This window comes from Buteo buteo, chromosome 7 (genome assembly GCF_964188355.1).
Source record: "Buteo buteo chromosome 7, bButBut1.hap1.1, whole genome shotgun sequence".
NCBI lineage: Eukaryota > Metazoa > Chordata > Aves > Accipitriformes > Accipitridae > Buteo > Buteo buteo.
This window is the reverse complement of record NC_134177.1, coordinates 35,035,677-35,050,091: the sequence shown is the minus strand read 5'-3', so window position 1 is coordinate 35,050,091 and position 14,415 is coordinate 35,035,677. Positions and strand designations below refer to the sequence as shown.

General features: G+C 55.1%; 1 protein-coding gene and 2 non-coding genes across 3 annotated transcripts; 2 read left to right on the top strand and 1 right to left on the bottom strand.

Annotated features, from left to right (window-relative positions):
• Positions 1-753: 753 nt before the first annotated feature.
• Positions 754-835, top strand: TRNAS-UGA (transfer RNA serine (anticodon UGA)). Its single transcript has one exon. It is a non-coding gene; the product is annotated as a tRNA-Ser (tRNA).
• A 529-nt stretch (positions 836-1,364) lies between these two features.
• Positions 1,365-1,436, bottom strand: TRNAE-CUC (transfer RNA glutamic acid (anticodon CUC)). Its single transcript has one exon. It is a non-coding gene; the product is annotated as a tRNA-Glu (tRNA).
• Positions 1,437-5,655: 4,219 nt separating this feature from the next.
• LOC142033390 (C-C motif chemokine 5-like) lies at positions 5,656-7,699 on the top strand. Its single transcript, XM_075033318.1, has 3 exons — positions 5,656-5,842; positions 6,321-6,432; positions 7,052-7,699. Exons 1-3 carry the CDS (start codon positions 5,662-5,664, stop codon positions 7,137-7,139), a joined length of 381 nt encoding a protein of 126 aa, XP_074889419.1. The 5' UTR covers positions 5,656-5,661; the 3' UTR covers positions 7,140-7,699.
• Positions 7,700-14,415: the final 6,716 nt, after the last annotated feature.

The following is a 14,415-nucleotide window of genomic DNA, read 5'->3' as shown; positions in this document are numbered from 1 at the left end:
GCATAACTCTGGGAACCCAGAGAGGGCCTTGGATATCTCAGATTCCCAGAGCTATCTCCCACCCAAACCAGGGATAGGCAAGTGCTTCTAGGACTGTCTTCCACATAGGATATTTGTGCTCCAAAGGAGAGGCCAAGGTCACTACCAGACCTCGCTCAGCAAGGATTTCCTCTCGACAGTCACCTTTTCTTCCTTTCTCCACATCACCTCTTCTAAAAGCCAAAAGGCATGCAGCAACCTGGTGAAAACCACACAAATCTGCAACATCAACCTGCCAGCTATAAGGCAAAACACTGCCTGGTCTGTGTGTCAGCCTGCCTCAGTTAGTGAAGCCTGTACCTGTTTTCATAGAGACAAATATATATATATTGGGGGGAGAGGGGGATAGAAGAGGCTGGGACGTTCCCAGGCTAAGAAAGGAGGTTGGGGATGGTCATCCAGGAACAAGTTTCCTGTTGGATACAATGAGACGAGATGGAACGTAGACCTCCCACCATGTCTGTCTCCCATGTCACCACCACTGATGTTGTGACTGGTGCCCAGTTGCCTTTCCCAGCACTGCTGGGATGCTGATTTCCGCATCAGCCTTAGCTCTGTGCAGGGCAGGTGGCAGCAGTAACAGTAGTACCTGTGCTGGGTGTGCAGCAGGAGCCAGGATGGCACAACCCACATCCAGGGTGTGATCAGGTCCTGTTCTGGCCCCTGGGGCAGGGTGACAGCCACAGGCTCCTGTGGAGAGACTCTGTGCAAGCTGCTGTGATGGCCGAGCGGTGAAGGCGTTGGACTTGAAATCCAATGGGGTTTCCCCGCGCAGGTTCAAATCCTGCTCACAGCGGGAGATTTTACTGGCAGCCCCTGCCCCCCTGTCCCCAGGACAGACAGACGGACACAGACCTGTCACCCTGCATTATTCCCACCCTGGCCCTGATCTCCTAGGGACCCCTCACCTTTAGGAGAAGGCCAAGACCGTGTTCAGTGGAGCAGCCCTGCACCTCTCCTTATCACAAGAAGAAAACCTGCAATAGCATGTCCACGTCACCCTGCTCCCTACAGCCTGTCACCCTGCTCCCTATAGCCCATCACCCTGCTCCCTATAGCCCAACACCCTCCTTCCTACAGCCCATCACAGGCTCCTGGCTGCCCTCCACTCCACCTGGGGTATTTTTCTGCTGGGCGGTGCAGCCTGATGGCATTGGGGGACAGGAGGCTGCTGCTACCCCCCCAAAAAATTCATCCTTCCCTGAGCCAGCACCATGCACTGGGTGTGGGAGCTCCTGAACCCTGTGCTGAACCCCAGGAGCTGCTCGAGGGCAGTGCAGCCACCCAGGAAAAGGCTGGGACCTGTGGTGGCTGCAGGAACCCCCTTCCCTGGCTGGGAATCGAACCCAGGCTGCGGCAGTGAGAGTGCCGAACCCTGACCACTAGACCACCAGGGATGAGGTGGTGATGGTGGTGGACCTGTTAGTGGCCACCAACCAAGCCTTGAAGGGTCAGGGCTGCTTGGGCCCTACAGCCCAAGGAGAGGACCAGAGGGATAGATGCCACAGCCTTTCTGGGGGACTTTGCAGGGATGCCTGCTCCTTTCTGAGAGCTGTGGCACTGGGAAGAGCCTCTGTGCAAGTGGACCTCTTCTCTGCCAAGCCTGGGAAGCAGGAGATGGCTGTGCTGGGTCTCTGATCACTGTCAAAGGCAGGTTTGGGGAAGGCAGTGATGGCCAATGGTTCAAGAAAAGACTTAGTGGTCCCCTGGGGGTTCACCAGGGAGGTCCAGTCCTGCTGATGGTGGAGCATGGACCCCATATGTGCTGTTATACATTGCCAGGCTCGTGTGACACACATCACACTGGGCACAGGTGATCCAGCTTCATGGATGCAACAACCCTGACTCCCAGTGCACAAGCCAGAGTTTCCCTGTAGTCACCTCAGGAGAAGCAAGAACAGTGTAGGTGCAGGCTGATTGTTATCAGCAGAGTTCCAGTGAAACAGGAGTTCCAGTGAAACAGGAGTTCCAGTGAAACAGGGGTCTGAGCCCTTGTGCCAGCAGAGGAAGTGTGTCTGGAGTCCCTATTCCTACTGGTTTTAGAGTAACATTTGCATCTTTTTTTTCTAGGGCAAAACAGCCTGTTGGGGCCATCTTTTGAGACTTCATCGGGAGCTGCAAAGAGCAGGTGATCCTGGTTTCCAGAGAGTCCTTCTGAGGGAGCAGAGACTTTTGCCTTTTGCCTCCTTGTGGGAGTCACAGGCAGCAGCAATGTGCTGGCATTGCCCAGGCATCCTGCAGCAGTGATGCTTGTGATTCCCCCTACCCTTGTCCTGCATACCATGCATAGCCTCTTTCCTTGGCCCCATACATTTCACTTAAGGAAAAAGAAAAAAATTGAAAAGAGGTGAAGTCAGGCTGGGGCAAAACCAAAAGCAGACTTTTCCCCCACCACCTGCACTCACCTCCTAGAAAAGAGGCTTTCTGCTGCGTAGGAAGATGGAGAGGGGCTTGAAATGTGTCGTCCTCCCCAGATGTTGCTACCGGCATGGGCAGCAGGACGGGATGCTGCAGAGCCTGGACCCCTGCCCAGGGCACAGAGCCCTGTCCCCTGTCCCTGCAGCACCCAGCGCAGCAGGGTTCGGACCCGAGGGGAATGAGCACTGACCCAGAGGATGACACCCGGGGGGGTGCCCGGTGCTGGCAGGAGCCCTGCCTGCCCCAGGCTGTGTGCGGGGAGGAGAGCCCTACGCGTGCCCGTGGGCAGGCAGGAGGGAGCACTGCAGGGCTTCTCGGGAGATGGAGGGATGAGCCCTCGCTGAGACGGAGATGAATGAAAGGGCTCCGGGAACATTTCCCGCAGAAGACGGCAGAGGGCCCGGTGCTCCTTGGATGCTCGTGTGTGGTTGGGAGGGGAAGCAAATCGACAGAGAGAAAATCTCTCTGACTTGCAGGGGTCAGTGCACACAGAGTAGAGAAACCTCCTTGTGGTTCACCTTGTCCCATGCAGCTCCCTAAAAAGGCCCGTGCAACTCCCCTCTCCATCTGAGGCCAAACCCCAGCATGGTCCCTTCATGGTCTGGGCTCACAGGGGCACATCTGGCGTCCAGCTCCCCTGTCTCCACGATGCCCCCCCGATCTCTGCCCAGGTTTCTCTGCAATGCCTGGTGGATCCCAGCCGCTGGCGGCTGCCTTTGCCCCCACCTTTCCCTGAGGAGCTGCATTACAGCGAGCAAAGAGGGCAAAGGGAGGCGGTGGGGAGCTTTGGAGGAGTGCAGAGTAGGATGAGGGCAGGGAGGAGTGTCACCCTCCCGCAAAAGCTGACCTGGGGCAAGGATGGAGCCAGGATGAATGGTCTGGCATCTCTCCAACGCTCTGGCATCTCTCCAACGCTCTGGCATCTCTGCCATGATGGTCAGGGCTACGGGATACACCTCCAAAAACCTGCACAGGGCCAAGTGAGGGGCAAGGCTGGGCTGTGCAATGGTCAGATGGGATTGTGCCATCCCTTGGGCATGTCGGGTGGGGGGAAGAGGGAGCTGGGCTGGGCTGAGGCGCAGGCACCCTGCGCTTTCTGAAAGATATGCAGATGTCATGGTTTCGGTTGCCTCTACAAGCTCTAACGGAGCGTGAGCTCTGGCAGCCTTGCGGTTGGGGGAGCGTCAGTATCACTCTGTGGTTTCTTAGATCTCTATCTGGACCTGTCAGATATTTTGTCATCGTCCTTCCTCTGCCAGCAGGTCTGAGCACACCAAAACAGGTTCATTTGCGTGTCCCATAGCCCAACAGTCCGTCTGTGATGGCAGAGGAAGGGGAGATGAGCGACTCCCACCCCACCAAATGCAACAAGGAAGCGATGCAGCCCAGAAGCTACATGTTGAAGCCAAGGAGTGTGCAGGCACATGTGGTGAGGCAGGTGGTGGGGATGTAAAAACTTAATTTAGGCACTGCTCCTTCGAAAGAGAAGTCCCAGCCCCAGGAACAGCGTTAGGGCAGCAGGGACAGGTCAAGGCTCAGTACAAAATGCAATTGTTACTGTAGTGAGGACACAAGGCTGAGACACATTGCCTTGCTTTGTAACCCTACATGGATCTGGGGCATGAGCAATGCATACATAAATTAGCCAGAACAACAGGCTAATTGCAATACTGAAGAACATGTAATACAGGAGTAGCAATAAATAATCCCCCTCTCCGTCCCTGAGAGTGGGATGTCCCTTGGCAAATTCCAGCTGAGATTTTGTCCCTTGCAAAACCTGACTACCTGCTAGCATGTTGCTGTGCTGCCCCAAAATGCTACCACCGCATGTTTGTGACAACCTTGTCGTGTCAGTCACTTGGTTCAGCTCCAGGTCCTTCACATGCTTTTGAAGGCAGGAGTCCTCAGGGTCCCAGGACACAACCACTCCCAGCACCGTGAGGATGTCTCCTCAGAGGATGAGTTGGGAAAGCCATGGACTCTTGCAGCACTGGTCCCCACCTGTGGGGACATTGTGGTGAAGGGGACACTGTAGGAGGCAGTCCCAATACACCAAGACACAAGGAGGTCTCCAGGTGGGGGAACAGAGCAGCACTGCCCTGTGGTCCCTGCTGCATTACTGGGGCCGCGGGGCAGTGAGGAAATCCCGGGGAGATGAGCTCATGGTGCCTCATGAATGGCAGTTGTCACTGGGAGCTGGGTGTGAAAATACCCAGAGAAACCACGGGCTGTGAGCTGGTTAAGTTGATATCTGTTGCAGAGAAGAGGGAGGTGGAAAAAGGGGAAATGCTTCCTGGGGAGCCCATCACTTAGTGGCAAGGGCAGTGCTGGGGGCTCTGGGCAGAGCACATCATAGGCCCTGTGACTGTGAGTGTGCACAAGGGGCGGGGGTACATGCTTGCATGAGAGGTGGTTCCCCTCCACTCCCTGGGCAGGGGAATCTCCTGCTCTGCCTTCTGCATCCCACCTTGTACCAAACCCATGCTGGCACTTGTGTTTGCCCTGTGTCTCTGGGAGAAGACAGTGTTTGTAGAGTCAGATCATCGAGTCGGGCTTCCCAGGCAAGCACTCCCCTTACTGACTGATGCTGGGGTGTGTTACAATGGGTTTGAAGGTCCTGAGCTCCATACTGGAAGCACAACATTGAGGATTTTATGTTTTATGGTGCCAAGACTGCACTTTTTATGGTGCCGAGATCTACAACCAGTGTCCAGGGTGCCAGCCATCCTTGCTGCCTGCACAGGCAGCAGAACTCAGAGCGTGCCTGCTGCCCATGCTGCCTGCACTGCCCCCCTGCATCCACCCTGTGCCTGACCCAAACCCACCACGGGAGGAAGAACTCCCTGGCTGGAGCTGCACCGTCCCTGAGCCATTCTGAGGATCTAAGCACCTTTGTCCTCAAGGCCTGGGTCCTTGAAAAGGACCTTCGGGGAGGAAGCTGGGATGAGGTTGATGAGTGCTGCTGGCATGTTGGTGAATCTAAGTGTGAACCTGCTGTTCGAGGGTGGTTTCATATCCTGTCTTGGTCAGTATAGCCCTCGTGGGTGCCGGTTTGGTCAAAGTTACCTCACCTCACACAAAATCTATTCTGGTATTTCCTAGACCTACTGTTTCCTTTTTTCAGCATTTCTGAGGCAAAGGTGCTGTGACATCAGCTCTGTTACACTATGGAAACTCCAAGTGTTTGTTCTTGAAATCTAACTGATGGGGCCAGCCACCGTCCCTATAAAAAGCAAGGACCGAGCGAGCACCTCGCATCAGACACAGGAGGAGTCTGCTCTGCCTCTCCCCTGCAGCTCATCTCTGTCCATAATGAACGCCTCTGCAGTGTGCCTCTCCATCATCCTTGTTGGTGTCCTCTTTTCTCAGGCCTCTCCTGCTCCAAGTGAGTACAGCATCTCTCTGCTCTCTTGGGGTGGATTTTTGCTCTGACTGGCAGTGAATTTGAAGCAGAACTGGAAAATGTTAGCTGCAAAGGTTGGAAACCTGTGTGAATAGCTTCTGCTTTCTTGGGTCTGCTCTTCCTTTCTCACATCCTTTTATCTTCGGGATGAATTTTACCAATAAGTATCAAAGTTTTCAGCTTTCGTCTCCCCTGATTTTGTTGCTGGGCTTTAGGAGTGGTTCCAGGGTGACTGAAAATATTTTTATCATTGGAAGTGAGTGCAAAACATTTAACAAGCAATCCTAGCAATGACGAATTAAGCTTTAGTGTTCACAGCAATTTCTTGCTGACTTTCTGGGGAAAGAGGAAGAGAAGAGGGCACTACGCTGATTAAGGGGATGGTTGCCCATGCTCTCGGCTGGGGAATGTGCAGTTTATTGAGTAATAGACTCATGCTCGCTTTCTTGATCTCTTCCAGTTGGGGCTGACACAACTGTGTGCTGCTTCAGCTACACCTTACGAAAGCTGCCCCAGAGTCACGTGAAGGATTATTTCTACACTAGCAGCAAGTGCTCACAGCCAGCAGTTGTGTAAGTACTGGCTCCTTCTCTGGGCTCTTAGGAAAGGCTCTACCAGCCTTTGGGCTCTTTGCTTCACATCCAACGGGGCTGAGAGCATGGTGGTATGAGGAACCATACCTGCAATAAGGGAATGGGGCAGCCACCATGGGTCACATGTGCAACACATGAGCACTCATCCTCCTCAGCTGAGAAATAAGTGGTCTCCTTGAACCATCCTGGTGCTGGGAATAAGGTGTGAGAAGGAGGTCCCTGTGTAGCCAGCAGGACCTCCCAGTGGTGATGAGCCCAATGCACATCATGTACCACCTGCAAGTCTTGCACCTGGTATGCCAGCTGCCCACGCACCACATCCAGGCTCACCTCTGCACTGACCATGGCCAGGAACATCTGAGCATGGGGGGTGGTTCTCCCAGGGGACCCTGATCTCTCCCTCCCCTCTGGGTTTTAACAGGCTCTGCGGCCCCTTGATGCTTGGGGGTTTGTGGGATGGGAGCCTGGAAGGGGCATGATTCCCTTGGGAGCTAGCTCTGATCACAGGGCAGGTCAGCATGTGCCCGGGGAGTGACACAAGGCCCTCATGCCCCTTTCCCCATCTGGGGCTGTAACACCTCCCCACCTCCCTTGACAGGTTCATCACCAGGAAGGACCGTGAGGTCTGTGCTAACCCTGATGCCAGGTGGGTGAAGGAATATGTGAACACCCTGGAGCTGCAGTGAGCACTGGGAGCTGAGAGGTCTATACCCTGGAGAAGTCCTGCAAGACCATCCAGCAGAGTCTTGGCACAGACCTAGAAACTCTGCTGCTGAGCACCAGGACCTGCTGAGCCACCTTGGGACCCCTGAAGTTCCTTTTGTCTTGTAAAGATGTCATTTATCCATGATAATTTAGCCACCCTTATGGGCAGCTGTGATGCTGGGGACCTCCTGGCCTTGCAGACCTGTCTTGGCATAGTCTGCTGTGTGACATGTGGCTAAACTGTCCCCTCCTTGATCCTCTGCTGCTAGAATGGGAGGGGGATTTTATCCCCACAGCTATTTGTGGGAAGTGGTCTTGGAAATTAGGTATGAGTGCTGTCATGTAAACCTAGGCTGACTTCCAAGTCAGCTGGCTGAATTTTGCCATGGTACGGTGGATGCTGAGAGTAAGATCTGTCTCCTTAATGGAGCAAGTGGTATGCTGGTTACTTGCAGGATGCTCATTGTAGAACCACATTGTTCAGCCTTGTTCTCAAAACGCTGTCTTTTGCTGGTGCCAAAGAATAAAGATTTTCTCCCTCTGTGTCAGCTCTGGAAGAGGTTGTTTCCCTCCTGCCTAGAAAAACGGGGCTGATAGGACCCCACTACAACCGTTTTGGGAGGGGCAGGGGAAGAACCCCAACTTCCCAACTGGAAATACCTCAGAGTCCTTAGCCCTAAAAACCTCGCCTTCTGCATTGCCTCCCTGCTCCCAGCACCGCAGCAGCAGCCCCATCACGACTCCAGCACCTCCCAGGGCTGTTTCCTCCCAGCCTCTGTGCTGCTGCAGAGCCAGACCTCTCCCCCAGCCCTTTTCCCCCATCATATCAGTAGCCAAGGCCAGGAGCTGGTAGAGCTGGACCCACTGGATTTGCCAGTGTGGTTTTGGCAAAGGGATGTCTGGAAATCACAAGGTGGGGAGCTGCCCCATCCATGAGGCCAGGGTCGGCAAGCTCTGGTGGACCCGCTTTGCCAGGCTGAGCTGGCAGAGCATCCTCCCAGTGAGAGCAGGCAGTGGACAGAGTCCTGACATGTCTGTGCACCAGGAGCTGGTGCCACAACCTGAATTGACCTTGGCCCTGCATCCTGGCAGGGCACCTGCCCGCATGCTGCCCAGGTGCTGAGGGATGGAGGGTCCCAGCGATGGAGACGGTCCCAGGTATGGAGGGGGTCCCAAATTCTTGGTACTGGAGCACAGGGCCCAGGCAGAAGAGGGTGGCTCTCCCTGGGCATGGGGACGAAAGGTGTAAGTGAGTGGAGGTGGGTGCTGAGGGTTGGGTGCAGGGTACCCTGGGGTGCAGGGGGCAGGGGGGCATCAAGGAGATGAGGCAGGGAGCTGGGAGACTGTGAGCAGAGGACAGAGGCAGAGGAGGGAGAGGGAGGATGCAGCAGAGGAAGGGATCCCAGCGCTTGGGAATGGGATAGGAAAAGCCCTGTTGGGTGAGTGGGCTTTACAAGCTTGGGGGCTGGGGCCCAGGGATGCTTCCCCACAGCCCACCCTGACAGCAGCCTTGGAGAGTGAACAAAGACCCGGCAGGAGGAAATGGGGGACAATGTGCTCCTCAGGGAGCCAGGGCCCAGCTGCATCCCGAACTGGGGCTCACAGTTGACTCATGGCTGTGTCCCCACACCTTCCCCTGCACATCCAGGAATCTGGGCTGTGGAGAGCAGGGTTTGGGGGTCCCAAAAGGACCACTCTACTGAGGGTAGGTGGGAAGGTGTAGCCTGTGCATCAGAGAGGAGATCCATCAATGTCCAAGCTCAGTGATGGAGACGGGCATTATGAACAGAAGGCTTTATTCCTTAAAGACAATGTGAAACCATGTCTACAGAATAAGGGTGAAAATTGCTAATTAACAGCACACCTGAAATGCCCCTTCCCTCAAGGTAGAAGAGGGAAGAGTAGCCCCAGAGCAGCTCTCAAAGGAGCCCAAATGCTATGCAGGCTGGGCAGGTAACTCAGCAGGAGGGGAGAGGTACAAGCTTCTGTTCTGCATCCCTGCAAAGCAGCTCTGGCACAGCTCACTGAAGTAGGAGGCAAGGGGGACCCTGGGACACAGCCCAGCAGCAGAAGGAAGCAAGGAAGGGATATAAAATCAGCCAGGTCTTCCTGAACAGGAGAATAATCAAACAGTGCTCATGATGTTTTGCTTTCATACAGTGGCTCCTTGAGCACTTCGCAGAAAGCTTTTAAGCATTGCTATCCCTTGCTTACAGATGGGAAACTGAGGCACGAGCTTGCCTTTGCAGAGTCAGGCTGGGTGAGGTGGGCTGATGGGGCCAGCACTCACCATTGGGGCCACAGGTCCCACTTCCCTGCCCACAGGACTGTCACAAGCAGTCCACAACACAGAAATCATTCCTTTGCAAGAGGAGAGGAAGAAGCTGGGGTTGGGCTGGGCTCCCAGGGGCCAGAGCTGGAGCATTGGGGCACCAGGCGGGGGTGGCCATCTCAGTGTGTCCCCAAAAAGTTCAGAAATGTCTTCACTCAGATGGCATCAGGGTCAGTGCAGGTCTGGTGTTTCTTCCTGTTGGTAAAGCTGAGAAGTGGGGAGGACCAGGAAACCTTTTTGGTGGGGAAGGGGTGCACCACCGTAGAGCTGCACTGAGTCACGCCAGGGCTGGGGAATGTCATTTTCATGACCGGTGTCTGGTGTGGAGACAGCCAGCCAAGGGGAGGTGCTGAGAAACCAGAGGAGGTCCCTGGGCCAGACTCCTGGCCCTGCCTCAACTTGCTGCTTCTCCCACAGCAGGGAGAAGGACAACAGACCACAGACCTAAGTGGCCACTGCAGAGTGTGTGGTTGGTGTCTCCTGGGGCAGGCACCTTCTGGGTATTTCCCTGCTGCCCACCAAACACCTCACTTGGGAGCACTTTCTCAGCCGTGCTGGGGCAGCTGCACCCCATGGGATACCAGAAAGAACCGCTCATGCTCCCTCCACTGGGCTCATTCCAGCGTCAGTGTGGGCAGGTCCTTCTCAGCCATCTCCTTGCAACTGGAAAGCATCTCTCCTTGCCAGGACTGAGTGATGGCCAATCCCAAATAACACCCCAACAAGTCACACTCTTGGTCCCTTGGGAGGAAGATTTGTGGGGCTGAGCCAAAGGCTTCCTGCACAGGGAAGAGCCCATACCCATGCAACAGCTGGCTGCTGGTATCTGCTGGTGGTGTAGAAATAGTCCTTCATGTATTTCCTAGAAAGCTTCTGCCAAGTGCATGTAAAACAGCACACAGCTGTGTCAGGGATGGCTGGAAGAGATTTGGGGTGCAGGGCTGAATCCATATGACCAGGAGGGGACATGGATGTGTTCGACCAGGGGAGAATAAGGACTCCCAGCAGGCCATGCTCCAGACCAAGGAGTCAGAGCATGTCATGCCTGTTCCTCAGGTATTACTGGTCACCATCATGAGTCCTTCTTCCTCCAGGAGAGGAAATAACAACCCAAAGACAGAGATGGATTCACCTGGAGCAGAGCCAAACTGGGAGCAGAGGGCAACAACAAGGAGAGCAATAATGTTCAACCAGAGAGACCTTCATGCTCCCATCAGGAACTAAGCAGACATACAGACCATGTTTGTGCTTAGCAGTGATCCATCCAGTCCCCACTTTCCATAGGGAAGCACCAGTGATGAGACGTATAAATGGGTGGGTTTGGGAGAAAGGTTTCTTGAGTGACATGGAGCTGCCAGAACATGGCCAGTGTAGGTTAGAAAGACAGAACTCAAAGAGGCTGAGCCGTGAGGCCAAGTTCAAGCCATCAGCTATCAAAGAGCTGAAGGGAGAGGCCGTGTCAGGCTGTACATCCCTTAATAGAGCAGGTGCTTCAGCAACATTGGCTAGAAATAACCACAACAGCACTCCTCATGTTGAGGAGAATGGCCGAGAGCAAGAGGAGGAGAGAACTGCCCTGCGGGGGCTGATGGAGGGGGCAGCTAGAGAATCAGGTTAGGAACAGGGGCCAGCAGGGACACAATGCAGCCGTCAGGTCTGAAGGTCTGCATGGCTCATCTCCCTTCCCAGGGCTTCTCCAGCTTCACTGGGAGAAAGGGGACAGCCACAGGGTTCACGCTCACAAAAAGACCAGAGAGAACCAGGATAACAGGTGCATTGCCCATGGCATCATGAGGGCTTTCTGACCTTCTGGGTGCCTTCTGCCACAGCAGGCAGTGAAGGAAAAGCCTGTGGTTCATAGGGTCCAGAAAAGTCAACCTGCCAGGCCCCACAGGAGCAGCTGGCCTTGGCTTTTGTCCACCTGTATAAGCACATAAGAAGTCTGATGGCTGAGCAATGGTCACCTTCCAGCAGGCAACTGGGGAGCTGAACTCTTCCCTTGCCTCTCCTGTAGACTGTCATTCCTTTGGCTCAGATCTGGCTGGTGAACCACTTGGCCTTCCGGAGTCCCGACTTGCATCTTGAGACTCAATACCTGGCTCCGTGCTTGTTTGTGCTCCATGTCACGCACACAGTCTCATGGTGGAGCTCATCCCAACTCACACCCCATTTTGCAGCACAGATGTCCCTAAACTGCTTGCAGAGCAAAGACACCTGCAGGAAAGGGAGTGTTGGGCTGTCAGAGTTGACATGGAGAAGGGTGTCGGGGCCAGGGACTGATCTATAGCCGAGACATCTCTTGCAGATTTCCGTGCAGCAGGCAAGAAAGGGCTGGTGCTGCCCCAGGTCTCAAGACAGGACCATCACGAGAAGCTGATACATTCCCTGGATTCAGCAGTATCTCTCCCCACAGCAGCTATCCCAGCTTGTCCGAGTGTCCCCCCTGCCTGCCCTTCTCTGCCCAGAGCTGGCAGCAGATGAGAGGCTGCAGGCAGGCTGCTCCCTGCACGTTTGACCCCTTGGGCTACGATTTCTCCTTTGCTCTTACAGCCCCCCACCATGGTGTTGCTCCCCACCAGCCCCATCCCCATGGGCCAGCAGTGACAGCCAGGCAGTGCAGGAAGGCATGGGAGCCCCGGGCTGGTCTGCCACGGTCCCCACACAGAGGGACCTGCCCTCGTGGTGCCTGGCTCGTGCCAGGGGAGATGGGTCTGAGATAGCGGGGAGCAGGGCTCCTCGGGCAGGTTGGCTTGGCTGCTGCTTCTGGAGCTTCAGGAAGGAAACCGAAACCAGAAAGACTGGAGAGGGAAATTCCCACATGAGTCTGGGCTTGCGGCCAGGGACTGTCCGGAGAAGAGCTGGCTGCAGTGTCGAGTCCTTCTGCCTCTCCAGCCTGTACCCTGCTCCCCAGTCCCAGGGCAAACCTCAGACCCCCCCCAGCCTTCCCTTTCACCACGACATCCATCCTCCATCCTCTCGCAGTGCATGGAGCCCCAGATCAGGGACTATATTGGGCTCCTGCAGTTCCTCTGCAGCACCAGACTTGGCTTCTCAGCACAAAAGGTGACTGAGTGTACGTCAGGTGGGGAGGGGTCGAGATGCCCTCAGCAGTAGAGGAGACCCCCAGCACCCCCTTGCTCGGCTCCTCACCTGCCCACCCATGGGCAGCGGCTCCTGTCCATCCACCCCATCTTGCGGTGGCCACTCTCTGCTCCTGTGTTTCACAGCAGACTGGGGAAGCCCTGCTCAGATTACAGCCCTCTGCAGATTTTTGTCTCTCTCCCACGATAGTAAGCCCTGGCCATAGAGTGGAACGAGATTTTTTGCAAACATGCTGACCCACCTTGTCCCTGCTTGGACCTGACCCTCTCTGCTAGGACCCTGCTGTGCCAGGGTAGCACGGGGACTCTGCCGGGGGTGAGCAACAGCCTGTGCCTTTCCCAAAGCATCCTCCCAGCAAAGCGGTCAGGAGCCATCCCCATGGAGCTGGAGAGGAGCCCTCCACATGGACCCTATCACCAGCACTATCTCCTGGGACACAACATGGTGCCTGGGCTGGGTCTGCCCTCTGCTGCGATGCCGGTCCTTGGGTGCCCCATGAGCCCTCCTGCCTGCAGCCAGCTTTCCAGCCTGGAAGATGCAAGACTAGAGGGAAATCACAAGACTACGCAGAGGTGCTTTCCCAGCCTCAGGGTTGCCAAGTCTGATCTATAGCTGCAGAAAAAAGTGAAACAATAAGAGAAAGGCTTTTTTTGCATTAGGAAGAAGAAATACCAGCAGGAACAGGATGGCTGCAAGGCCAAGCCAGCTCTGGGTAACTGTGCTATTGGGAACATTTCTTCTAGTGTGCAGAAGCAGAGGAGTGCTGAGCACGGTTGCAATGGGCAAGCTGTGCCCAGAACTGTGCTTTTACCCTTGGGACCTGCTCCCTCCCATTCGTGTTCCCATGCAAAGGCACATCCTGGGAATGACTGCAGTAGGTTTGCTGGTGGCTGTTTTACCCCTGCAGCATAGCTGAACCCTTCCCTTTGTTTTACAGGTGGGAAAGTGAGGAACAACCCCCATTGGGGTGGTCAGAAACAAAGCTGGGATCGCTGCCCCTCTCCAGGCAGCACTGTTGGGCTCAGGAAGACCCAGCTGCATGTGGGGGCTGGCAGGCAGAGACATGGTGAAGTCTTGGAGGAACAGATATGTATGAGCAGGGACACCATGGGGCCGCTGACAGTGTGTGCGTGAGCGCCTGTGGGAAACACTACTGCTTAGCTGACAGAAATGACTAGCAGGTGTGGGTATGGACAGGGAATTGGCCCTGCTCTGCACCCCAGCACCCTCGGCATGAGGGCGGACGAGCAGCTCATGAGCCCCGGGTACCTGCCAGCTCCCAGGGCAGCCCCTGCACCACAGCAGCTCCATGCCCTCTGCTTCCTCCCATCTGACCATGAGCCGCTCTCCCTGCTGCACCCCACAAAGCGTCTGCCAGGATTTTACCCCTTACAGCAATGTGTCCCATCACCACCCCATTGCACACACAGCATGCCCAGGGACCAGTTTGGGGTGCAGTCTGTGGGGCTGGGACCGGCAAGCAAGTATATAGGACATGCCTGGGGTGTGTGAAGAGCATATTCATTTATGTAAAAGGCCCATATGTATGTGAAAACATGTCTAATTCTGTAGAGGATGTGGGCGGCAGGGGTGTATGTGGTGGGGGAATGAGATGTCAGAAGATATTCATATGTCTGCAGTATGGAAACTTTATGGTTTTGCCTCAACCCATTCCCCATCATCACATGCCATATAGACTGTGCAGATAGGCTTAGGGTGAAGTTCTGTCTCTGTGCTGATGAACACCACACAAAGGCACATAAAGGGAAAAAAAGCAGAGGTTTTGTCCAAATCCTTTATTCTCCAGAATCATGATTTCACCC

Coding starts and splice junctions, on each gene's coding strand:
- LOC142033390 (XM_075033318.1), top strand. CDS start 5,662: ATGGGGCCAGCCACCGTCCCTATAAAAAGCAAGGACCGAGCGAGCACC. Junction 5,843..6,320: donor TCAGGCCTCTCCTGCTCCAA/GTGAGTACAGCA, acceptor GATCTCTTCCAG/TTGGGGCTGACACAACTGTG. Junction 6,433..7,051: donor TGCTCACAGCCAGCAGTTGT/GTAAGTACTGGC, acceptor CTCCCTTGACAG/GTTCATCACCAGGAAGGACC.